Raw genomic sequence first — 27,956 nt, 5'->3', positions numbered from 1 at the left:
AGCATTTGAATTTTTGAATTCTGAATTTACAAAATGAAGTTGAGTATATGGTGAAGTTTTATGTTTGGATGAATTATTTCTTTAAACAATACACCAGAAGTACTTCTGAGACAATGGTTTAAACAACAAATTAATCCAAATTATGGGCTTAACACAGTCCCAATGATGCAATCGAAGCAAAATAAAGCTCTCTGGCTACATGAAGGAAATGTTCTAAACAAGTAAACTTGTCCACTCATATCTGGTGGATCAACACAGTCTGGAACACAGAGAGAAGATATGTGACAGAAAAAGACAGATCTGAATTCCTGAGCGAAGAGAATTAGTAAACTCCAATGACATGAATGATGTTTTCAGGACAGCACTGGTGGAATCAAATGGTGATAAGCATAAATATGGCTCTTATCCTGACAAAACTCCCTTGATAATGACTGAGGAACAATATATTTTATTTTTTTGTCATGCTGGTAGTGTGAAAACATTTGACCAATGTAAACCAAACCGCATCTGTTTTTTCAAAACAAACAAAATCAATTATAAACTTGCAGTCCTGCTGTAAGCAATTTTGTCTGCAAAAAAACAGCTCACAGAGACCTACTGTACATCTAAGAACACCTAAACTAGTCACCCTTTACATTAAAGGGCAGCTTCATTCGTCGTCACATGTCTTTCATTACTAGATGCTTCCTTGTAACTCCCATAAACACCCACTCAACACAACAATTCCTACAGTGACAGAAAGAGGGAAACCTATCATCACACTGACCACAGAACTGTCTTCTCAGTTACATTTGGTCACAATGTACAGCAAAACTCATAGACTCTAACATGATGTCTGCAATGGCACCAATTACTGGCGACTTAATGTGATAAGTTCATGCACCTGTTTCACGAGAAGTGTTTGCTGATCTCGTTCAGCTTAGTTGTTAAAAACCAAAAAATACGTGCCTTATATATTCAAGGCAATTGACATACATTTCTAATAAATATCGGTATTTGGTTTTTGGTACAAGGCACATTGGTAATGACAATCTCCCGAAAAATACATTTCAGACAGCATATGGTGATTAAGGCTTGATCAGTTATCAAACAGTAGAGATATGTGAAAGTAAAATGTTATATGATTTAACCATCACTACCTTTGAAAATAAAAATCCCTAAAAAAAAACTCAAGGCACAGAAAAACATCAGCATTTTTGGATCCATTTTCTTGCAATGTTTGGAATTGGCACAACAACCATTGTTTTGAGGCACTATGTTAAAATGCTTGAGTGTTGCAGAAGGCTTCTGATGCAGCGGTCCTCTGGTTTCACCAATGGACGTGCCAACTAGCAGTCTGTAGTTCCTTTATCCATGTAACACAGATACTTAAAATCCCAATGAGATCCAATGGAAACTCCAACACATCCAGGCAATGAACTTTGTTTTTCCCAGTATGGAAGCTGTGCGATTCAAAAGGTCCCCAGAGAGTGAAGAAATCTCTTAAAAATGTGCAAAATCTGAGCTGGATTCTTTGGCAAAAGGTAAGCCGTTTGTAGGAGAGCCAGGTCCAGTTTCTGTCACTTTCCCTCTGCGGCTGTAGTGTTCTTTTCTAGTGCTGAGAGAGATTGGCAGATACAGGACACTGAGGTTACAGTATGGATAGGCTCTCAGTCTGGTGCTGACTGGCCCCAGCAAGAGACTCCATTTTGTGGTTTTGGCTTACAGACTGTAGAGACTGCCCTCGGGCCAGCACCATCATTGTGTCATTAGATATTCCGGCGAATTCAAAAGCGAATGTGCCATAGAAAAGCATAATAATGACACAGAAGACCCACTCGAAAATGGCTGATGCATGTTGCAGGACAAAACTCTCCTGGACAAAAAACACCCCGCCTGAGGAAAGTTTCATCAAGGAATCATAGTGAACACTGTAAACTCATGCTCAGGCCTGTCTGCATTAGAGGAAGAACATGCATGAACTCACTGACTGGGAAAGAAAAGAAGTGCAAAACCTGAAAGCTGAATACAACAGGATATTCTGGGAATATGTCATTTCTGAGAATATTGCAACAATAAACCTGACCAATGAAAAAATAACAGCTACATATTACAGCTGTCGAAATTAATCCATTAATGTTGGATTGTTATCGTGAATTATTGTGGCCACCATAATCATGTAGTGAAAATCTGATGTTATGACAGCAATAATCTAAACTGATTTACAACCCTTATACAAATATACAATATAATAACATGAGGATGAGTGATAGTGTAAAGGATACTAAGCACCAAGGCTACAAAGGCCAGCAGGGTCATAAACAGGCGCAAATGAGCCACATTATATTCTCCCTGAGTCTTCGCCAGGCGGTAGGTCAGCGCAGACTGCAGACACACAAACAGCATACTGGTGGGGAAGGCCACCCCTGCTCCAACATAGTGAAGAACCTTGGCATTATCCACCTGTGAGGAACACAGTGACAGAAAACAGTGAGCACAGATTCTCCAATCAAAACTACAAATACGGTTAACAACATGTCACATGCTGTGGGCGTAGTTTAGCATGTGTGGAGGGAATTCATGGTTACCAATAAGAAAAAAAAGTTCTGCATTTTTTCCTTTATTTGAAGTGGAAAAACCACAAACTTTCAGGATTTTTTTTCTTTCCTTTCTAAAAATAGCCACCTCTCTAGGATTTTCTTTTTTTTTTTTTTTTTGCACTTTCATTTTTCCCAGCTGTGGAAAAATCACATTTAGAAAGCCCTAATGGTAAAAATCAGTTTAGGAAGTACTAATTAAAACCACACAAAACATAAGTCATATTGCAACACAAACTCATATTAAAAACATAATTTATAGACTTTGTCTGTAATCAATGTTACTTGATTTTATGAATATGATTTGCTCACAAAAGCAGATAAAATTCATATACATACATACTTATATACAATCAACTTTATTTTTATTTTTTATTTTTTTTTTGTACTTTAAACAATGAAAGCTGTGTTATAACTGTCAGTACAGTACGTCTAAGTCAGTTACAAAACCACAGTCCCAAAATTGTCCTGAAGCATATTGGGAAACACAGCAACATTGCTGTTTATGTATAATTTCCATTTTTATAGCTGCAAGCTTTGCTGTGCTCACCAAAATATGACTGTGTAGTGTTTTTAAGGTCTGGGTGCTGAAGGCAGAGACAATGCCACATCACACATCACATTCAACACCACCAGCAGAGGGCAGCAGAACAACCACAACTACAATGAGCCCCATTAACTACATTATAAACCACACAAGACAAGGTCTGTAATACCTGGAAAATGTCAGTAAAAATCCATATCATACTTTAAAATCCGTATCATGCTTTAAAACGTACTTTAATATAAGGAGCATACAACATTTTTAAAAGAAGTCTCCAATGCCTCTCGATGCTTCATTTATTTGATCAAAATAATAGTAAAAACAGTAATATTGTGAAATATTATTCCAATTTAAAATAACTGTGTTCTATTGTAAGATATTTTAAAATGTAATTTATTCCTGTGATGCCAGAGCTATTTTTAATCAGTCATTACTCCAGTCTTCAGTGCCACATGATCCTTTAGAAATCATTCTAATATGCTGATTTGGTGCTCAAGAAACGTTTCTTATTATTATCAATGTTATAAAAATGTATTTTTGGATCAATATAAAGCCTCTGTTCATCCTCTGGTTAAAAGTATCAATCTCTTTCAAAACAAATGATTGCATAGCAATCTATTATAGTTTATCAGACAGCAAACAATATATCATCACTGTCCCTCGATCGATCCCTTGCAATAACTTGATCTGTATTTATTATTTTACTTCTTTTTTGACACACAAACAAAAGCAAAGTATCAAGTGTTGCAGGAGGAACTTTGGAAACCATAAATCAACTCCAGGCTGTCAGTGAACCAATGATTATCTCAGCAAATGATATCCTGTATGTTCCCCTAAGGCTAAGACTTCCCCTTCACTTCAGTGTCTAAATATTGAGCTGCTGTTCCCATTGCTTACTTGTGCTGTCATTATGACAAAAACATGTTCTCAGCTCTGTAATGTGCAAGGTATGTAATGTGCATCTCAGGTTTAAGGACAAGGATTGAAGCTCTTGAAAGCTTCACAGTCTTGTGGGAAACGAGCCTGAGACTGAGACTGATGCATTAATCTGCCCAGACAAAATGCTGGCCACTCACATTACACCTTCAAGTGAACACCTGAGTTAAAGGAGTAAACTTAGCTGAAAATGTACTTACTCTCACGCCATGCAATATGAATTTAATTCTTTGTTGGAACAGATTTGAAGAAATGTAGCATTACATCACTTACTCACCAGTGGATCCTCTGGAGTGAATGGGTGCCGTCAGCATGAGAGTCCAAATCTCAAGTAAAAATATCACAATAATCCACAAGTAATCCACATCCATCAGTTAACATCTTGTGAAGCGAAGCGCTGCTTTTTAACTTTAAACCATTGCTCCATCAATTATGCTTCCATCCATCCAGTCCATCCCTTGTTGTCCTCTCGTATCAAAATCCACCAACATATTTCTTTACAACTGTTTTGGGCAGTATTTGCTTGTAAACAACAGTGCTTGATCTGTCGCTTTGGATAAAATTGTCTGCTAAATGACTAAATGTAAATGTATATTTCGCTTCTGTTTCAGATGAGACGATTTTTTCAATAGAAAAAGCAATATTGTGTATGGATTACTATTTATTACAAACACGATTTCAACTTAAAAGAATCTAGACAAATTTATTACAAACAATCATTATTGTGATGTCAACTACGTTAAGTAATGGACTGGAGCCATGTGGATTACTAGTGGATTATTGTGAGGTTTTTTATCAGCTGTTTAGACTTTCATTCTGACGGCACCCATTCACTGCAGAGGATCCAATGGTGAGCAAGTGATGTAAAGCTATGTAGAGAAAGGATCTTCTGTCATTTGGACTTGCTTTAACGTGGTTGAATGCCTGCCTTGCAGAAAAACTTGTAGATTTGTTTCTCTCTCTCTCTCTTTGTGCAGACAGTGTTTAAAGAACAATAAAAACTTATTTTTGACAGCATACAATAAGTAGGGCTGTCAAATCCAAATCTTAAATTGCATGACACCTGAATAATTGATCAAATTCAAATCAGGTCTTGCAGTTTTTCATTGTCTTCAGTTTTTTTGTGTATTTTATCCTTTGGGGACCCCTTCCTCCACTCTGGGAATGCAGAAGAAAAGATCTTCACAGTTTGCTTTGGCAGTCAGTAGCTGCCAGACCATCAGGACTAAGACCAAGTGAGACACTCTATGCACAGAAAACGCAACTACACCCACTGGAAGAGCCCCACACAGGAAGAGCCCCATTCTTCATTAATTCAGGATGATTCATCCAGTCCAATTCTGAGCAAGAAACACGCGTTTGGCTGTAGTTAAATGTTTATAGGGGACCACACAAGCATCCACTTAAACATAAACATTCACACCACACTGAACGTGAAAATTTCGGAGCAACAACGCTCTCAAAATCCACTTTAGACTCTCAAGGCCCTTTCACACTGAACGTGAAAATTTCGGAGCAACAACGCTCTCAAAATCCACTTTAGCACTCAGTGATTGTTTAAAGTGGGTTTTGAGCAAAAAAATTAATAATCACAAATTTTGAAGTGTAGCTTCATGCTAATTGTAGTTCTAATTATATTTTAAGATGTATTCTTGTAAGCATTATAGATAGTTTGTATTTCTGGTGTAGAACCAAACTTTATTTATCTTAATTTAATGCTGTTTATTGAGCAGCGGTCGATGTTAAAGCCATATACGAGATACATAAATGAGGAAAAATGCATTGTTGGTCAGCGCCACCTAGTGTGCAGGCGTGAATTAGCAAAAGACGATCAATCACTTTGCGCTCGGTGTGAAAGCACAGTTCGTCTGTGATTCACATCATGCTCAGTGTCAGAGGGCCTTCACTTAAGAATTATTCAGATGGGATTTGGATTATTAAAAGATGTGGGCATGTGGTCTGAAAAGATTTTTCTGACAATTTTTTTTTCTTATGTCAGCCTTTACAGGGTTAAAGTTGCGATATAACTAGGTAGCGATAAATCTTTTCTTCCACATTGTGCCCTACATCAGAGGGAAATGGATTATTGAAAAATGTAAAAATGTAGGACAGGGACTTGGTGCAGTTCATTGGTTGCTGACTGGATGGAGGTAGACTTGAATGTGAACTTGAAGTCAGCTGTAAGAAAGGGCAGTTTACTAAATGACTGGAGAAGTCTGATATACGTCACTAAAGAGAAGCTTGTTATTTCACTGGAAAATCGAGGTGATGAGGTGCATGTGTGGTGTTTGGGCCACGTGCTCATTCCTGTCTCTCCTGCCTGTCAGATCATGATAGCTCTGTACTCCGTACACAAAGCACATGGCAAGCCATGACTCATTCATCCATGTTTCCCGTAACCTTCTCTCCATTTTATAGAAAATAGGAAGGATGGAGCAATCCATTTTTCTTTCCAAAAATGCCTATTTTGGAATTAAACGTTGGTGATAGGAATGGATCAAGATCTTCAGATTATAAATGTAAAAATCTAGATGCAAATCAAATTATAAATTTGTCATTATAAAACAGTTCAAAACTAATTACTGGAAGGCTGGACTGAACTGCAATCAAAACAACTGAATTATCTGCAGTTAAAGTCATCTTAAAAAGTTTACTACTTTTTTAATGTACTGTGTATGATTCACTTGTGCACATTATTCTAAAACATGTCATCAAAATATGATACCTCCGAACACCTGGATCCATTAAAACACCCAAATAAAAACCTGATTGGCTTTCAACTTCTTCCCTCCGAACACCTGGATCCATTAGAACATCTCAATCAATTCCTGATGGATTCAATGAAGTCCCGCACTACACATTTTCTTGTTAAAAATTCCATTCACTTGGAAATATTTCACATTAAGGAAGTAAAGAATACCATTTCATGACTTTTAAGACCCCATGAAGTCGCTTTACAAGAGCAGCGTTCTTTCCTACGTTGACATATTTCCTACTGAAACTAAAAGCAGGACATTTTGAAGGATTTGTCCCTTAAATAAAATAAAAGACTTCAGTTACATCAACGACATGAACCAGGATTTGCTAGTGAGATACTAGAAAGCATCTGATCTAACAAATATCTGTGTAGCACAGGATTAGTCATCAATATTTTTGGTCAGTTTTACCCAGTAGAGGAAGACTATAGATTTCAAATGTGTACTGTTCAAAGGTTTGGGGTCAGTAAGATATTTTTTACACATTAAATAGATCAAAAGTGAGAGAAAAGACATTTATAATGTAACAAAAGATGTTGATTTTAAATAAATGCTGTTGTTTTGAACTTTCTATTCGTCAAAGAATCCTGAAAAATATGTATTACGGTTTGCACAATAATACTAAGCATCACAACTATATGATAATAATAAGAAATGTTTCTTTAAAGCAGCAAATCAGCATATTAGAAAGATTTCTGAAGGATCATGTGACACTGAAGACTGGAGTAATGATGCTGAAATTTCAGCTTTGCAATCACCGAAATAAATAGCATTTTAAATAGCATATATTACAATAGAAAGTAAGTTGACATTTTTTGCACAATATAACATACTTCTTAAAAAAAATTAAAACATTTACCAGCCCCTAACATTTGATTGTTAGTGTATGTCTTTTAAATTCAGTCAACATTACAGAGCACACAGATAACCTCAAAAACTAAAAGCCAAAAAACTCTCATTTAGATTTCAGCAGGTCTTTAACAGATTTTCATCACAATCCACTGCAACAGCTTTTACTCCTCTGAAGTCAAGGGAGTTTTATTTGGCAAACAGGATCCCTGTTATATTTCAGCTCATCTGAATGAAGGCCTGACTGGAGCACAATGTGGCAGGCAGTGAGCAGGAATGCTCTGTACATGTTTTCATTACACAAGCAGCAGCGGAGGGAGGGACTTCAGGAGAGTACTGTTTTTTTTTCTTTCTTTTTTTTTTTGATGGAGGAAAACAGCAGAGGGGAATGGAAAGAGGGCTGGCAAATGTGACCAAATGGACTGCAGACTTCACATGTGCGACTCAAACATGGAACTCTCGGCTCAATACACATTGTAGCTCTCCACACAGCGTGGGTGGTCCTGTATCATCACAATGACCTAACGTGAGGCATTAAAGCTATCTTCGCTGCTGTAAAGACTGGGTTAGACCAGCATGAATTTCCATGATTTTTATGCTGTAGATGCTATTCAGATATCATGATCTTTCTTGTGAAGCTGGCTGAACAGGTTAAAGTTTAGTTCACCAGAACATGAAAATTCTGTCATCATTTACTCAACCTCATTTAGTTCCAAAACCCATAAGACTTTCGTTCATCCTCAAAATGCAAATGTAACAATTTAATAAGAAACCTGAGAGATTTCTGCCCCTTACCAGGTTCAAGAAACTTTCCTCCAGTTGAACTGTTCTGGAACTCTGTTGTAAATAGTGTATAGTTGTGTCCTCTTTTGGAAGGACAAACAAACCATCTTTCCTTTAACATATAAACACACAGCATAACACAAAACTACAGAGAGAATGAACAATACTAAATCGATAATAAAAGTTGCGCCTTCTTTCTTTGAGTATATATTTGGGCGGTGTTACGCAAATCTTCCCACACAGTGACGTAGATAAGTTGGGGGTGTTTGAATAAGGCGTTTTAGGAGGGCGTGGTTGACTCTTAACTTTTATAAAGAATATCTCTTCGGGTTTGGGACTTTAATCTTTGAGACTTTACGGATCTTCTATATGCACGAACAGCTTTTAACACTCCAAAGACAAAGGAAAACAAGAAATCTCATCATATGATCCCTTGAATCAATGAGGTTCTTGTGCATCTAGCAAGTACAGTTGAGCTTTAATTTACCATATTGGATGTGCTCTATGTATGTGCAGTGATGAACGATTATACAGTATGTGAATAATAGCCTAATCTAAATCTGTTAATCATATACTGTGATTGTGCTCTCTTCAGATGAATTCAGTTAAACCGCTCAATTAGTGTGGATTCTTTTACTATCTCATGAACGGTCCCACTTTATATTAAGTGGCCTTAACTACTATGTACTTACATCAAAAATAAGTACAATGTACTTATTGTGTTCATATTATATTGCAAACCACTTTTGCTGCTATTGAGATGGGATACGGGTAAGGTTAGGGACAGGTTTGGTGGTATGGTTAGGATTAAGGGTGGGTTAAGGTGTAAGGGATGGGTCAACAGTGTAATTATAAATGTAATTACATAAATTAATTACAGATGTAATTACATGCAGGTATTTTTTAAATATAAGTACAATGTAAAAACATGTATGTACACAATAAGTGCATTGTACAAAATGATTAATTAAAATGTAAGTACATAGTAGTTAAGGCCACTTAATATAAAGTGGGACCTCATGAACTTTTTAAACATCAATGTTTTGGTGGAACAGACTTTCAATAGAGGTACATAAATTTCCCATTTTCATTTGTGTTCCAAAATGAACGAATGGTTTTAGTTCGACATGAGGGTGAGTAAAGGATGAGAGAATTTTTTGATTAACTAATTATTCGAATCAGTCCATTCCAAACCATTTTAGGATGCAACAAACAAATGTTTCAAGGGAGTAGCTTTGCTTGATTTCAAAACATATCAAATATGCAGGGGAGCAGAACCAAAATAGCTCTAAACCAATAACAAAACTGCTAGTGAGATGAATTAAGTTGATTATGTTGCGAGGTTGAAGGGTCAAGACTTTTTTAAGTTTTCACCTGACTATGAAAGTTACAGCCTGCTTTAGTGAGGGATGGACAAAAAACAAGTCTGAACCTGTGCTCCTACACATTAGGTTACATGTTGCTTTTGATGGGGTACATAGATAATAAATGCAGGTGCTTATATTATCAGCAGAAAGGTTTGCCTCCCCCATTCTGTCTCTATGGCAACCGGCCCATAAAAACCTGCGATGCCCCCGTTGGCCGACCTCCCTACATCACTAGCAGTCTGGGAACACGGCCAAACGCCCAAACATTTTAACCTGCAAAAACGCTGTCGCCAAGGGCTAACACCGATTCATGAATAAAGGTAAAGGATGTTGGTTTTGCAGGACTCAGAGGAGCATGTGGCTCTGCATGAGGGGCTTTATGGAGTCTGGCATTTATCTTTCATCTAAACGCTCTGGAGGAGGATCCAGGGGAGCAAAGAACTGGAGTAAAGTATAACTCAAGCACGGATGACAGAGGTATTCTCAAGAAATATCTGACAGAAAACTCTAACCCAAATGCTGATATATACACATGCACACAACTGCATCCTAAGATACACTTGCAAACACAAACGTAAGCACACACAAAGACCTGGGAGCCAAAAAGTTTGACACACTGGACTGAATTTGTGTTTTTAAAACATTAAAATATAATGTAATAAATATAATGTCACAGATAAATATTAATTTGCTAAATGATCATCTTTTAGCCTCAAAAAAACATATTATAAATACATGCATACATGGTAATACCAGATTTTCTACAGGAAGCCACTGTGCGTTACAGCCTGAAGCCTATGAGAGTGTGTTTCCCCTTCTGCTGTCAAATGTTCAACTTAAAGACCCTGAAGAAAACTTCCTGTGCTGATGTGGAGCAGTTTTTGGACACAAGTAAGGTTTATGCAAGCTGTACCTGGAAATTGCCGACCATGATGAGTCCTGCAGCACAGATCCAGCCGGTGGAGAGACTTGCTGTGTTTAACACGCAGTTCTGGTGCTTCTCTATCACATGGGCATAGCGAAGCATCACAATCACCATTACTGAGAAAACAAAAAAAATGGTTATTTTATAAAGAAACACCACAATTAAATTTGCAAAAAAGCACAAATTTAAAAGACACTGAATATGTGTGTGTGTGTGTGTATATATATATATATAGTGTGTGTGTGTGTGTGTGTGTATATATATATATATATATATATACTGGATAGTCTTAAAAAATCACCAATAAAATCCTATCAATGCAAAATTCCTGATGAAAAGCCTAGCAGCCTTCAACAATGTGGTCTTTAGATACAAAACAGTTCGTGTCAACCATCTGGATAGTCTGCAACAGTCACTAAGACATGCCCTGTCAAATGTTACATAAAACATTTAGCAGTTTTGCAACATTCAAGATTTCTAAGATATGAGTTCATATTTACTTTCATATTTGGCAGACACTGTTAACCAAAGTTAATTTAAGGTATACAATGTTAGCAGTATAAACAGGGACTAAAAGTAATACTCAATAAGCATCAGATGAAAGTAAAAATTGGCTTTGGTGAGTAGATACATGCTATCCAAAACAACTGAAAAAATCTGGAAAAGGAAAAATCTGTTTTGACTTGCCCTCATCTAATGACTTCACCTTCTCATTGGGAAATCTTCCACTGACGTACATGTAGGATGAGATCTATGAGGCATATCTAATTTTATTTCCTAATTTTACTAAGTAGTGACACATACGTAAAATATTCATTTCATAAGCCACCAAAATGAAAACAATTAAACAGCGAAGCATCTTAATGTATTTGTGACAGGCACAGTTTCACAGAGAGACTGGTTCGCTTATCTCAAGCGACACAGAGACCAACAGTGTTTTTAAAAGTATGCACAGAAACAGCTAAATAGTCCAGTTATCACAATGCCAAAAATATATAAGCCTATGTCAATCCATTCTCCAAACCACTCCAAACCAATTTATTTGACACCTCTTTAGTGTCACAGGGATGTTGAAACTTATATAGCCTATTTATTTAATAATTATATAACTTTTATTAATAAATACACTATTCTCACCAAAGAAGCATCCTATACTCAACAAAAAATAAATTAAAAAATAAAAAATACAAAAAAAATATTAAAAATTCAAAAAAACTATTACAATTTCAAATAACTGTTTTCTATTTAAATATTTTAAAATGTAATTTATTCCTGTGATGCAAAGCTGAAGTTTCAGCATCATTACTCCAGTCTTCAGTGTCACATGATCCTTCAGAAATCATTCTAATATGCTGATTTGCTGCTTATGAAATATTTCTCAAGAAATCTTTTGTAACATTATTAAAGTCTTTATTATATTTTATTTCTTAAAAAAAATCCTTGCTTTTAAAATCCAGCTTAAGCTATAATTTGTGATCCTGGACCACAAAACCAGTCTTAAGTCACTGGGGTATATTTGTAGCAATAGCCGAAAATACATTGTATGGGTCAAAATTATTGATTTTTCTTTTACGCCAAAAATCATTAGGACATTGAATAAAAATCATGTTCCATAAAGATATTTTGTAAATTTCATACTGTAAATATATCAAAACTTAATTTTTGATTAGTAATATGCATTGCTAAGAACTTCATTTGGACAACTTTAAAGGCGTTTTCCCAATATTTCGATTTTTTTGCACTCAGATTCCAGATTTTCAAATAGTTGTATCTCTGCAAAATATTGTCCTATCATAACAAATCATACATCAATGGAAACTTTATTTATTCAGATTTGAGATGGCATATAAATCTCAATTTAAAAAAAAGTATGTGGTCCGTGGTCACATTTGAAGTACAGGAACAAAGTTAATTTGCTCTCCTTAGGTTGTTTAATCAGTTGTCATGATGGCATACAATATGTCATCTTACAAGGTTAGTGTGACCTAACAAATGAGACAGAAGAAGGTTAGTATTTTTACTCATTACCAAACCACCTGGCCTCAGACATGCCGAGTCAGACTCACTCTGACAAAACATTATTTCCAGTATTCTTTGGACAAGAAAATACTCATTGTTTTCCTGAAAAATGTAAAGGCTAACAATGTGGAAAGATGAGGAGAGAGTGGATGAGGAGAAAAGAGGGGCTCAACTGTTTTAATGCTGGGTTAATGCTTAATGAAAATGACTGAGGCAGATGTGGCCCGTAAGAGTGGCAAAATGAATACTCTTAGTCAACACTAAAACTGTCATGACATGATTACTTATAGTACTGAAACACTGCAGGAAGCATGAATTTACATGCTGGTCTTGCTTACGGACAACTATAGCCATGTTTCTAACCAGTATGATGCAAGTCAACCAGCATGGTGAAGCTGGATGATCAAGAAAGTCTTGCTGATTAAGCTAGATCAAGAGCTCATTGAGGACCAGCATCCAAAACAAAACATATGCTGGTGACCTTCTATGCTGGTATTTTCAGCAATCTACATATAAGAGGCTATATGTAACTTTTGCAGTCGTAACTAACTTGTAACTAGTAACTACTATGTTCGATATAGCATGGTGTTCGATACAGCAAGTGATGCGCATGGAAAAACAAACAACATGTCTGCAGGTTGAGGAAATTAACTGTTTAATAAAATCCAGCTGAAATGGCACAACAGCAACAGGAATTGTGGCGCGTAATGGTTGTTTACTACATTAGACTACACTGTCAGCTGCAGTCTTCCTTCCCAAGCATCTTCTGTGACAATTCCCTCATGAATGGGCCCTCAGTGGAAACAGGTTCAGGAACAATGGGAATTCAGCACAGACAGCTATCTGCAAACGGCTAAATATATCTGTTTATCACTGACTAACTTTAAACTTTATCTTCTTGTGCTCTGGACAACCCCAGAATCCCATTCTACTAAATGGTTGTAATGAAAAGGTCAAAAAAGGTCAAGGTCTTTCCAACTGCCTGCCTGGGTACATGGTTGTGTGTAGGTGTGTTTGTAAACACTGTTTTCTGGAAATATGTTCCATAGGGCGCAAGACAGGGGACTCAAAAGTTATTATGGACATGGGAAGTTATTATTTCTGCTGTGTAACTACCACCACACTTCACAGACAAACAAAGCTATGTTTAACTCCAGTCAAACTCACTTTATATTAATGGCAATGTTTAGCCTGAAAATGTGCCTCTCTTGAGCTAGATGTTTCAGATTCTGTAAATTCAAAGCGAGTAATACGCCTTGAACGTGTCATTGGTCTGGAGTCAACATGACAGTGTGAGAGAACCCTAGACAGGATGCTTGCCAAGTATGGTTGTGCATTATTCAGACCTGAATTAAATTTGAATTGAAGGATGCAGAATTGCAGTTCTAATTTGAAATAAAAGAAAGTAGATTTGAAATTAATTAAATAAACAGTAGTATAAATATTTTACAAAGGTTTGTAAAGCCGAACTTGGAATGTTGGCTTGACAAAGGTAAAAAAAAAAAAAAAAAAAAAAAAAAAAGCCTTGAAGTTTGATCATTTGCAGACAGACTGAACTTTGAGTTAATTTCTTTGCATTTCAATCCAGTACAATTTCCTCTTCCTAGTCCTAATTCTAGTATTATTTGGTATATACTGTAATAGTATGTCTAAATATTTGAAATTTAATTTTTATATTTTCAGGTTAATTAATTTTAATTTTAGTTTAAGTTTTAGTAACTTCATTATGTGCTTCTGTCATTTTCATTAGTTTTGTTTGTTTTTAGTTGCATCTATTTAGCTTCTATTTATGTCTATTTATTTTATTTTTAACTGGCAATTTCAGTTCATTTAGTAATTTTAGTAATTTCAGGACTTCAACTTAAAGTTATTTTATTTCAGTTAGTTGCAAAGGAAACATTTTAAATCATTGGTTTTTAAGTTATTCATCTAATATTTATATTTCATTTTAGTTTTATTTCAGTTAAGGAAAGCAATCTGTAATAGTTTTAATTACAATTAAATTTCCTGTGGATGAAAGAAATATCATATAAAAACCGATGAGATAATTAATGTGGATGAGACTGCTTTTAATCAAAGGACAGAGACTCATCCACCAACCATCCATGGAAAAGCTTTTAATGGGCAATGAGATGTGAAAATTACTGTAGCTTGTGAGGAATATTGTATGAGGATGACACGACGACTCTAAATCAGTGCACATACAGAATCCAATCATGGAGCAGTCTCTGCTCCGAAAAGGTTTTAGTTTGTAACGGGTGAAATGTGGCGGAAATACTGTAGCCCAAACACATTAGCGAGATGACCTGTATATTAATGGATCAAGGGTTTTCACCTTGGTGCAGCATTCCCTCAAGAGAACAAAAAACAGGAGATAAAATTAAACAGTCCTGTCACACGGTCTTCGGGAGCCTGAACTAGCTTCAGTCAGTTCCTGCTGTGAACTCTCTCCACCCTGTTTCCCATCTGTTAGAGTGCTACAGTGCTGAGAGATGTTTCCTCTAGTGCATGCTGACATCAAAAAGAGCTCTTGAAAGCTCAGATTTGGAAACACTGAGCATTATATAAGCCACGAGAAAACAATGCAGCCCTGGGGAACCGCTGGTCACCATTGATAGAATGATCGGCATGCGTGGTGTTTTATAAACTTTTTAGTGTAAACAACTGCATTAAGATCCTATTTTCCTGGAACGGTGATGCAATCAGTCACGTAGCATTCAAGGAGGTTTTGTTTGATAGTCGTGTTATATAAAACACACTTTCAAAAACTATTCAAAATTCAACTTTCTTGTTTTGTTGGATGAACAACGGTAATTTCCTTGAGCAAACAGGCAGAGCCCGAATCTCCCAGCAGGAGAATACTCTCAGTTATCGTTACACTGGGTGTGGGACTGAACACAACAATACAGCCCTTCAGCTCACAGCATGAACACTGCCACCAGGCCCAGACGCTCAGGTCAGAGGTCACTCTGAACCAATGATTCTTTACTCTCACAGACCTGCTGTGTAGTTTGCACTCGGCTGTAACCGACATCATCTACATTAAGTATAGCTCTGCTCACACAGAATACAGCTGAATTTATGTCCAGGGAACACCATGAACAAGTCTTAAAAAATAAGATGTTTTGTAATCTGATATAGCTCAAATATGTCAATGTTACCTATTAAAATTTGTATTCAAAGGGGATTTCTGTTCTTGTTTATCTGCTTGCCCTCTGGTCATTGTTTTTGCTGTGATGTGATTCAAATTCAATTCAGATCATTTCTGAAGATGATTCATCCTTCCTGAACAGCAACTCACTTGGCGTTTTTTAATAATCAGCAACTACATCAACAACCCATCATTATAAATAAATATTTTGTCTTTCCCTAAAAATCTGACTTTTTTGAGTTGTGAAATATCAAAGTTACATGTAAACAACTGCTTTTCCTGGCAAGTTTAGATAATGAGAAGTGTGTATTGTCAGCATTTAGATGATAATGTCTTTCCCTAAAAATCTGACATGAGTGAACATAAACCAATCCGTAGTGTTGAAGATAGTTGACCTTGTATAGTTCGTGGTGATATTACACAAACGCAAACATACTAAGCCTGTGGTTTCCTGAGCTGATTGCTGCCCAGACAGTGAATCATTGTGCTACAGATGGGAATCATTTACCGAGTGAACTACAGATTGATCTGAAATTCCAAAATCAAAATAAAGTTCAGAAATGATGTAAATGAGAGGAAAAAGGAAGTCGACGCTTGAAGGTAAACTGTGCAATCAGAATCTCCTACCCCAGCTTAACATGCAGATAAATCTGTAAGCCATCAGCAGGTTGATTTCGCCAAAAAGTGTAAACACTGATCTGACACTGAATTTTTTTTTTTTTTTTTTAGCATCCTTATTAGCACAACACAGCAAGTTTAGAGTGGTGCTTTCTGTTTACATATGTAAATGCAAATACAAACTAAAATGAATAGAATGTACACTGCTGTTCAAAAGTTTGGCCAACAAGTTTTTATTTATTTTTTTTAAGAAAATAATTTCTTTATTCTGAATTAAGGATGCATTAAACTGATCAAAAGGGATATTAATGATGTTACAAAATCCATCTCAAATAAAATCTGTTCTTTTGAACTTTCTATTCATAAAAGAATCCTGAAAAAGAGTACCATGGTACTTAACAAAAATGTTAAGCAGCACTTAACTTAAGTTTTCAACAGTGATAATAATAAAAGAAATTTCTTGAACAGCAAATCATCATATAAGAGTCATTTCTGAAGGATCATGCGACACTGAAAACTGGAGTAATGATGCTGAAAATTCAGCATATATTCAAACAGAAAACAGCTATTTTAAATTTCAATAAAACTTCACAATATTACTGTTTTTACTCTATTTTTGATTAAATAAATGCAGCCTTGGTGAGCATAAGAGACTACTTTCTTTTTAGAGAAATCTTACCCACATTTAAACTGTAGTGTAAGTGGGAGATGTGCATTGTAAACTCACCCATAAAGGATCCGGTGCTGCAGATGAGGCTGAAGAAGCAGCTCTCTGGAGGAAGTGTGCCGCATTTACTGCAGATCAGAACATCAGAACAGAGGTTAGATGTCCAGGGTTCTCACCACATGAACAGACACACATACATAGATGCACATTCCAAAGCAAAGGGTCCTGAGAGATGAACTCCTATTGGCAGCTGACTAAAACAGGCCTGTTTGGCTCTTGGGAGCACACTGGCAGCTGTGGGTTATTGGGATGGAGCTAGAAAAGGGCTTGAGGACCCTTAGCTTTTCCCACACAGCTGTCACTCGGTATGGGAAATGTCAAAAGATAAGCAAAGATAAGGCCTTCACCAAAGAAAAACTAGCACTTCACCATGAAAGGAAATCTTCCTCATAAACACAATCATTCCTGAAGGCCATTTCAGCTTTATATAACATATCACTATGGTATGAAGCCTTTAAAAGGAGATGCAGTTGCAAATAAATAGAGTAAACAAACCTAAATCTACAGCCAATCAGCCAAAGAGTGTTGAGAATGACAGGCTACCTACTACATAGCGCATTGGATTCATTGCCTTAAAGGGTTACTTTAATCAAAAATGTAAATTCTGTTATCATTTAATCACCGTCATAGGTTTCTAAGCCTGTATGGTTTTTTCTTCATGTCTCTTCCAAACAAACACTTTTATAATGACAACAGTTGTTAAGATTAAAAAAATGTCAATAAAAGCACCATAATAGTCTCATTAAAAGTGATGCATTTGACTTTTGAAACCATATGTTAGTCTTGTGCAAGGGGCACAGTTAAATTTAATCATTATTCATTGAGAATCACATCCAGCTTGTCTAAAAATTGCCATTGTATCTGGATGAATAGTCTTCAAACATTGAAAAATTATTTTGTTACATAGAAGAAAGTAAATGTTTTGGCCATGACATAATAACTGTAAATTAACTGTATGCCCAAAAGCCATGTTCTTCTAATAAAAATTCTCTTAACCAAACTCAGCTTTCCAAAACCACGTAATAGATTCCTGCCAAATGTGCCTCTACTTTATTACATAAAGCAATGCTTTCTATAAATAAATCACTGAGGTGTTAAGCTCTATAATGATAAGCTGGAAATGTGTGTCCTGTTCTAATTGCGGGTGTCTGTTGATCTGACCTTTCACCCGCTTCAGAGCACCTCTGGGCTGAGAACCGCAGACTACGGTGGCTAGCAGTCAAAACAAACCCTCACACAAACACACACACATACACAGACTGTTGGTGGTAGAAATGCAGATCATGGACACACCCAAAGGCACACATAAATAAGACTAAACATATAACTCGAGTTCATACTCCATAAACTACACAGCTCTGGAGGCAAAAGAGACAGACAGTCTGTTGAACAGCTCGGGATCCCACAAGTTATTCCAGAATCCACAATATATGCATTGTCAGATTTCCCTTTGATGATAAAATGCCTAGAAGAATCAAATAAATGAACAACATACTTTGGCTAAAACCATCTCAATGTTTTTGTCCTATTTGTCAGTTTGGTTTAGTTTTTTCCTCAGTAATTTGGGAAATTCCTTTGTGTGGTGTACAAGTTGCAGCTCCTCTAAGTGTTTTCCTCTCAGCAGGAAAAATATTTTGTAAAGGTGAATATCTTGTTTCGAAAGGGTGCCACGTAGGTCACATGTTTTTAGATTCCTGTCTCTCCCCCTGACCCCATCTCGGTCTTCAGATTGAGGAAAATAGAAATGACGTGCATGCAGAGGAAGGGAAGGGGTCTTGGCATGAACAATGTGCTGACACAGACCACTCAATTCAATTACTTTTTTCAAAGCATTAGAAACACAACCTCCAGATATTTTTGAGAACTATTAGATAGTTTAGAAACTATTATACAGGGTTAGTACAGTTAACTAAACCTAAAACTAAAACTAAAACCACCAAAAAATATTTTCATTGCTTGAAATAAAATAATGTTAAAACCATTATTGTTACTTGTTTTCTTGCTGTTATTTCATACAGACCTTATGAGAGGAACATTGTCCAGAGTACAGCACATGGTTGGTCCCCTCTGCATTGGCAGATCCACCTCACATGAATGGTTATACATCCTGTTAGTAAACAAATACATAGACCACCATATTATTAATACACATATGGAGTTAAAACAGAGCCAAAATGAGTTCATTAAGTCTCTGGGAGACTACTTTGAGATACTTTGAGTTTTGCTCACTGGCCATAAATAATAATGAATCATATCAGACAGATCTGAGTGTATTGAGTAGGACAGCTGCATCTGTCTCAACCCTCTACATTGCGAGTAAATCACTTGCATATGCGACTAAATCTAAATCAAGCGATCTGTGCTATTTTTCAGTTCATCTCAATGAATGCGCAGCATACCTGTATTTGACATAAGTACCCGTAAACTCTAGTGTGAAGGCGCACGCCTCGCCGTCGCTTTGTCTCACACACAAGAGAGAGAGAGAGAGTTGAAGCGATACATGTAAACGATTTTCTTGGTTGTATTTTCCTGTCAAAATAACTGCCGGGTTTTCCTGTAGTAGGCGGAACTAATACACAAACGGCAATCTCATTGCCTGGCGCTCAACTATTATCGTCCCTGTACTGATTTCAGCAAATCAGTTCGAGCGAATGCACACAACCTGATTAATATTCATGAATCCAATAGCTTATTAATCCTTAGTAATTATTATCTTATCAATATTTTTGTTATTTTTTTTACAGAAACACTGAATGACCAAAAAAGCACCACCACCAGTCCAGTTAAAATGTTCAGTTAAAATGACTAATATGCATTCATGCATTTATATATAATAAATGTTTGTAAAATGGCACAGTTTCTTAAATAACAGAAAGTACACTCTTTCAGTTGTTGTGATTCAATTGCCAAGGTGGCCGTAGGGGGTTGTGTCTGTGAATTTGGTTACACGCCGCTGCATTCCTAATGTACGCTGGATAATATGACCAGAGTTACAACTCAATTCCAGTATAAACATGTTTTGACAGTCGCCATAACTTTGATTCATACTACACTAGGGTAGTCAAAAGTACCCACTTCTTCACCAAACTTTTACACAGATACTGAAGTCGGTACTTTTGGCTGGCCTATACTATGCCATGCAGAACTCAAAGCAAACAGAACGTGGCTACACACCATTACTAAAGCAAACACATACCGCTCTACAGGACTAATGCTCCTCCCTCCAAGAGAAAAAAAAATGAATGAAAGACCACTGTTGTTTCCAGAGTCTAAAAATTACTCAAGAATGCAAAGCACTTTAAAAAGGTGGACCACATTGCATTAAACAGACTGAATTTGATCTTGTTTGCTCAGCTTCAGCTCCACTAGTTACTGTTAGTAAAATAAATGCTTTTATTTGCTCTACATATGACACCTGGTAAGAAAGTACAGGTTTTTCACTGATATTCTGAAACGGTGGGTTTTATTCATCAGTCATGCTAATGACGAGTAATCCTCTGTGACTGCCTCTGCTCACGGACCCACACACAAATGCTATTATTACTGCTTTAAATAATTAAAGTACAGTGTGACACCTCCCAAAGCCCAACAGCAGCGCTAACATTTAAGTTACCTAGACACCGCTATGATCCATATGCCAATGTTTGACTAAAGCTCTCATGGTATGAAGCACAAGTTAACCTGCGATTAACAATGAAATGAACAGGATTAAATTCCTCACTGGCTGACACGTCCTTGAGCCAAGTACAGTTAATGAGAAAGGATTCGGACACTCGTTCAACATCTCATCAAATACATTACTCATTAGAGCAGCAGAGGAAGTGTAGGAGATACAAAGTCAGGAGGTCTCTCTCTGATATGCACATTTTAAAAAGGTGTTATCAGTAAATGATTAATAGCTTCAAAGCACATACATCAAAGTGAGCTCTTTTTTTCAAAAGATGAAAATATGCACATTTTAGTTACCAACATAATAATAAACATATGAAAATAAAAATACTCTAACAAAAAAATTATACATATTTTTAAAACTTAACATTATTTCTTCAAAAAAAAAAACTTTCTTTTAAAAATATTTCTTAATTGTAATGTGCATTACAGAATTCAACATTATTCAAAATATTTAATCACATGTATTTAATTTAAATAAATTATTTTAAAATTCCGTAGTATATTGTAATATACTTACCAGTTGTTCACAGGACAGACATGCTGGTTATACAAGGCCATGGCATACCTGGAAAAATAGAAATTATGATATATTAGCCACATAATCAGCAAAAATCAGAGCAAAAGTTTTAAAAGGAGGATTCAAGCTTGTATTTCATTCCTATTTGCAAGGACAAATTTGTCTCATTTAAAAAGGATTGTGAAAAGTGAATGTTTGGAGCTTTATTGTCGCATTGGTAATATTTTACATAGAATATCATTTGTTAACATTAGCTAATGCTTTAACTAACATGAACTAACAATAAACAATATATTTTTACAGCATTTATTAACCTTTGTTAATTATAATTAATCGAAACATTCATGCTCATGTCAGTTCACAATGCATTAACTGATGTTAACAGATGCAACTTTTGATCTTAAAAAAGATATTAGTAAATGCTGAGATTAACAAAGATTAATAAAGGTTAAATAAATGCTGAAGAAGTATTGCTTATTGTTAGCTCATGTCAACTAATGTAGTTAACTAATTAAAACTTATTGTAAAGTGTTACCATAGCATCTGTACATAATAAACATCATCTAAATTAAATGGACATAAACAAATCAAAATAAAAACATCATGGCCTTAAACAATCTGTCTTTGAATGCAGCCATGAATATTAAAATCAATGTTTCAAGTCAAGCTGACCACAAAACCAATTTATACCACTGATGTCTGAGATTACACAAAGAGACACAGTATAGGCCCAACACTTAAAGGTATGAAACACATAAAATCTTACAAGTTACTTTATTATTATACGTGATGCTTATGGACAGACAGAACGAGCTATCAACTCCTTCCATACCACTGCAACAGCCTGTGTATTCACTGATAAAACCAGAGGTTGATGTCCTTTTGACATGTTTTCTGCTAGCACAGAACCAAAAACCAGAGAGCTCTGGAAATTAAGTCAATATGACCTGTATATCTTCAGCTTACATCGGCATTATGTGTCCTTCTTTACTCACGCTAACGGTCAACGCCCTCCTGATCCAGTCACATCGACCCTCAGGAGAGGTCAATGAACACAGGATCATCAGATAACAGTCAAAGTAAACGTTTGCCTACCAATTTTAACAGAATATCGAGTTTGTACGATATATCAATATATTTTTAATAGGTCATATGGTATGAGGCAGTAACATTTATATCAATATTTAGCAGTTTGATTTGAGCGCATCTGAATAATAGCAGAAGACGCAGAGTGAGCTGCTGCAGGGAAAGTGCATAATCCAGTTATTCCAATAATCCAATCTATAAGATTTATTTTTAGAGTGTTTGCTAATCTGCAATACGTCTATAGGATGTTTCCTATCAGATGTCAAATAGATGTTTAGAAAATGTCTTTAAGATGTTTATCATTTAGAATGTATGTAAAACTGACAACCTTAAAGATGTCTATCAGATGTTTGTACACGGCAGATGCTTTCCAAATGAAGCGATCTTTAACAGACATCTGATTTGCTCTGTTTAATGCATTTGAGATGTGCTGATTTCCTCAAAGGACTTACATTTCACAGGTATATTTTCCATCTGTAACTGTTAGAAAGTCAAGGAAATATTTCCGTTTTGTGGTCAGGAGCCTTTTGCATGAGATTCTCTGCTAAACTGAGCAAGCACGCCAAACAGATGGAGCACAACAGAATAAGAGCTCAATAACTGTGTCATATCTAGAATTTTAAACCTACAAGTGTGTATTTATCGTAGCAGATAGCAGTAATGGGGTAATCAAAATATAATGCAATTAATCTGTGCTCTTGTGTTCATTTACTTTCGTTTTTAGTTTAATAAATTGAACTTCTGCTTGAAAAAGCTTTGTTTTTGTTTTTAGATTGTAATGTGATTTTAGCTCCTTTATTGCACATAATGGATAGCATGACCTACTTTCACTATATTTATATTCATTGCCTTAAATATAAACAATATACAAATAGACAAAAATAGACAGGATGTTAAAAAAAAAATATATATATAGAGAGAGAGAGAGAGAGAGAGAGAGAGAGAGAGAGAGAGAGAGAGAGAGAGAGAGAGAGAGAGAGAGAGAGAGAGAGAGAGAGAGAGAGAGAGAGAGAGAGAGAGAGAGAGAGAATGTATAGAAATACAGCTGCATTTCAGCCAAAATATACAGAGATATGTTTTGTTTTGTTTTTTGGCCATACCACACTGCCAAAAACACATTTGCATTTGTCAAGCGTAACTCCATCTGACAGCACGCAGGGTTAGAAGTGGGCTAAGCAGCAATTAGGTTTGTTTTTATCTCAAATAAATGTATGTGTGTGTGTGTTCACAAGAGACAGATCACCTGAGCCTTGCACTACACTAAGCAAAACGCTGAGAGAAATTACATTTGGTAAACAAACATTCTGCCATCTGCCCTGGCTGGTGTTGTGAATAATCAGGCATCTTGTTACCAGGTCACTCTCAACATCAAAGAGAGGCACACAGGCCTTCCTCAGAAACACAGTCTGGATACAGAGTAGCCCAGCCCATCTGCTCACCATAAGATTTGGACTTTCTTGGCTAAACGTTACTTCTTCATTTTTGTTCTTTCAAAGGCTTAAAAGGAATAGCACACACACACAAATGAAATATGTGTATGACTTTCTTTCTTTTGTAGCACATAAAAGATTAAATAAAGACTTAAGCTAAGCTTTGGCAAAGGTTTGTAATATTTTCTAATTTCAAAGTCAAAACTAGAATGGAAATACAAACACTTGGAAATATAAATGTCCACAAATTATTTAAACAACAATTTTAATAGTAAAATGAGTTGCATTTTTCAACATCAAACTGATTTTTGTAAGGAAATTTATACATTTATATACAGTATGGTTTGCATTCTGCTATATCACTTGAAAAAAATAGACATATTTGAGAGCTCATCTACAAACTGTTTAATGGGGGTGAAAACTGCTGCAAAATCATATGCATTATAAAAAAAATTATAAATTTTTTTTACATTATTTTTTTTACATCTTGAAAAAATCTTGCAAAAAAGCATCACAGTTTCCACAAAAATATTACAGAAAAGCCGGTTAACTATGATAATAATAAGAAATGTTTCTAAGCACCTAATCAGCATATTAGAGTGATTTCTGAAGGATCATGTGACACTGAAGACTGGAGTAATGATGCTAAAAATCCAGCTTAAAAAGCTACAGTACTCTCAATAAAGGCTGTCTAAGAAAGAGGCGCGGACCAAGGATGAGTGCTTCATAATCTAAGAAACATGTTTTAATGAGCCCTTTTGAATCTAATTGCTTAAATCTTTTTAAGAACAACCTTTTAAACAGATGGCAGACTCCATCGGTGTCCATACCCCCTCCGTTCAACATCACACACTCGAGTCATTCACAAAGACAGCTTGTGTTGCGCGTCCACAGCAGGTATATGTAAGTGTGAGAAATTAATCAGGTCCAGTCAAACCAAACCTGATCTGATTGGAAAATTAGGCTACATCCCAAACCAGAGAGGCACAATGCTAATATTTCCAAACATTTTATCACAACTACTGAGGACACAGATGTAGCACTGACAGTTTCAGCTGTTAAAGTGCACAGGCTTTAAAATATAAAGCCTCTGTTATGAATAAATATTCTCAGTGTTTTTTGCATAAACAATGTGTTCAACGTTGCAGGGAACAGCACATATTTGTGGGACTATTCAAGCCTGTGTGACGTTACCATAAACAAAAGCCTCAACGTATAGGAATACCGTACAAGTGGAAACATTGGCTTGGAAACTCTTTCCTAAATGGAAACTTTTTTTACAATGTACCCTGAATAATTTAAACAACCGTATCACTAGGGTGTAACTGGGGGCTACATACTACACAAAAACTGCCACTAACAAATGTGTTTTTACATTTTAAAACAATGAGTGTGAGATCACTCCAAACAGTTTCATTTGTGCAGTTTGAACTGTTAGTTGTTGTTGATTTTGGAAACGTTAACTCATTTTTTTTATAGGTCATTATTAGAGGTTTCATTTTCAGCTATGTAAACATGCCCTTTCTTGCACAGATAATGGAAGAAAAAGTCTCTAGAACGGGACATGTTTAGTTCATGTTGTATTGGGAATTTCTCCCAGACCGTCACTACAGGAGTCATGGAAAGAATAAACCAAACATTCTCTCTCTGGCATAGTGAATGAGAAGCGCTGATGCTGCTCTAAGTTGCCCTCCTCTGTTTTACTCACTCCTCTCCTCACACAGGCTTTATGTAACCACCTCAGTGACTTCAAACTCAAGGCTCTACAGGAGAGGAAGGGGATCTTGAACTCCCCGTAGAAACAGAGCGTCTGCAAGCATTTCACAGGAAGGAAGGAAGGGCAAGCAACGTGACACCAGCATAGCACTGCACCTTCAAGCAAATAAAACCGCATAAAAGGTATTCCACATCCCCTTGATCACAGTCTTCCAACAACTGCGATCGCACATGACATCAAAAACCTGATTTCCTTAAAACTTACTCTTCAGTCAATCACATGCACAGCTCTCTTCCTGAACATCATGGGCTTTCTCTCCATTTCTGTACCATGACAACTTTACTAATAATGACCTCAAAGTCTTCAACATTTTTCAGGCAAGTTCAGGTGAGTCAGTTATGGGCAACTTTGCAGATTTATGTATAACCCACTCCTCAAAGACAAGGTTCAGGAATTTGAATATAAATGATACTGAAAGTGGCAACACTTCGGATGTTTTGGCTCATGATTTAATACTTGCACAAATATTACACCTTTCCATAACAAATTATTTTACATTGAAAACTGCACGATTCAGAAGAAGCTTTGAGGTGTCCCAAAAAAAATTAACCTAGAGACATAACACACTTTTTGTGATAAGGATAGAATCTCTGTGTACTATAAAAACCATTTCAGTGCAGGCCAAACCTTTAGCTGTGATATATTTGCATAAAATGAACTGGCTTCAGCATATTGTGTATGTACCCAGCTAACATGGAATGCTCTCTCAAAGTTATAAACCAAATGTTCTTCCAGTAACATTAATAGAATATTTGTTAAAAATTCTTTAATAATGTTCCCAAAACATTATTTAAACATCATTCATGGAACTTTTTTTCCTGAAAGTTAGATGATTGTCTAATGTTTTTAAATGTTACTGTTTGTTTCAGAGAACATTCAAAAGTAACATTACCCTAATGTTTGCAAAATTATAAAATTGAATGTTCGCAAAACATTTGCAAAACAAAAACCAAAAAACATTTTTAAAACCTGGACATTTTAAATGTTAAGATAGCTCAGCAATAATGTTTTTATAATTAAATGGGAATGTTAGCAAAACATCCTTTTTTGTTAGCTGGGCACTGGTTACATCGCACTATTAAAACAATCTGTGACAAATAAAAGCTACATCATTTATTCCCCTATACCATAAAGTTGTAAAATTGACCCTATATAAACTGTTGAAATGATGTGCAACCAAGTAAAAATGTAATTAGGTTTAAAGTTATGTAATCTTAACTCAAAGCATACATGACATCTGCACGTTTTATCCATAATAGGTGTGGATCCAGAGCATGGTCCATTTCCAAGGCATGATCGTATCATATGATATGACATAAAATGGACTTACACAACCCATATTCCAGTGATGGTCAGAGCTGGGAGGCTGACAGGTAATATCATCCACAGAGACATCTCCAGCACACGGTCCTCGACTGCTCGCCTCAAAACATCCACTTCTTTCGCCTTCGCCAGCCTGTCTCCCTCTGCTCGTCAATGTGCATTTATACTTGTTGCATGACCCCAAACTGGCTTATCTTAAAGATCATATCTGCAATGTAAAATAAATCATCTTTTCAATGACAAAAACATGATAAACAGTTCCCTAGACTGTCACCTGGCATTTTGGACATATGATATTGTACTACTGCACAATGCATACCTGTTTGCCAAACTGTGAAATCTGCATTATTCTACACACAATTTAACACTTTCATACTCTTATTTACATATGCATGTACTATATTAGTTTATATATTTGTTAATGTCTACAACAGAACATTTCGATGACTGAAATAACTGCTGCATGCTGCATGGTGTGTATCTGAATGAATAAACTTGACTGTGATTGAAAACTGTAATAAGCATGGAGAAGTACATCCTTTTGGTAAAAAGGCAAAACGGCCGACTGAAGTTGCAGCTTAATGTAATTGTAACAGCCGTGTGTTGAGTGTAGAGTGAGGACACTGTGTCTCACCTTCCCCCTGTGATAGGGGACAGCAGACGCGTCTCCCACCTTTGTTAGACCCTCAGACAGAGCGCAGGCTGTTCAGGAACGGACTGCATCAATCACCAGTAACCGCCACGGGTTTATCGTTAATCCTCAAGCGTCCAAATGACAAGCGGCCGTGTAAGTTCCGTCGTTCTCAGTGTTTTCGACAGATTTGCGGAGCCTCGCTCCTCTCGGACGGTCGGCGCTGTTTGTGTCTCGTCCCGCCGTGTGGACTGAACGCGCACTTAAAA

General features: G+C 36.2%; 1 protein-coding gene across 1 annotated transcript; it reads right to left on the bottom strand.

The window, feature by feature from the left end:
- Positions 1-27,956, bottom strand: LOC109101146 (transmembrane protein 150A-like). Its single transcript, XM_042768664.1, has 8 exons — positions 27,691-27,956; positions 27,064-27,264; positions 21,441-21,488; positions 19,272-19,358; positions 17,252-17,319; positions 10,725-10,852; positions 2,265-2,442; positions 1-1,875 (listed from the first exon to the last, which is right to left on the bottom strand). The coding sequence occupies exons 2-8, from the start codon at positions 27,126-27,128 to the stop codon at positions 1,631-1,633; spliced, it is 819 nt and encodes a 272-aa protein (XP_042624598.1). The 5' UTR covers positions 27,129-27,264; positions 27,691-27,956; the 3' UTR covers positions 1-1,630.

The sequence above is a fragment of the Cyprinus carpio genome, chromosome A13 (assembly GCF_018340385.1).
Source record: "Cyprinus carpio isolate SPL01 chromosome A13, ASM1834038v1, whole genome shotgun sequence".
NCBI classification, from domain to species: Eukaryota; Metazoa; Chordata; class Actinopteri; order Cypriniformes; family Cyprinidae; genus Cyprinus; species Cyprinus carpio.
This window is presented reverse-complemented; position numbering and strand designations above follow the sequence as displayed.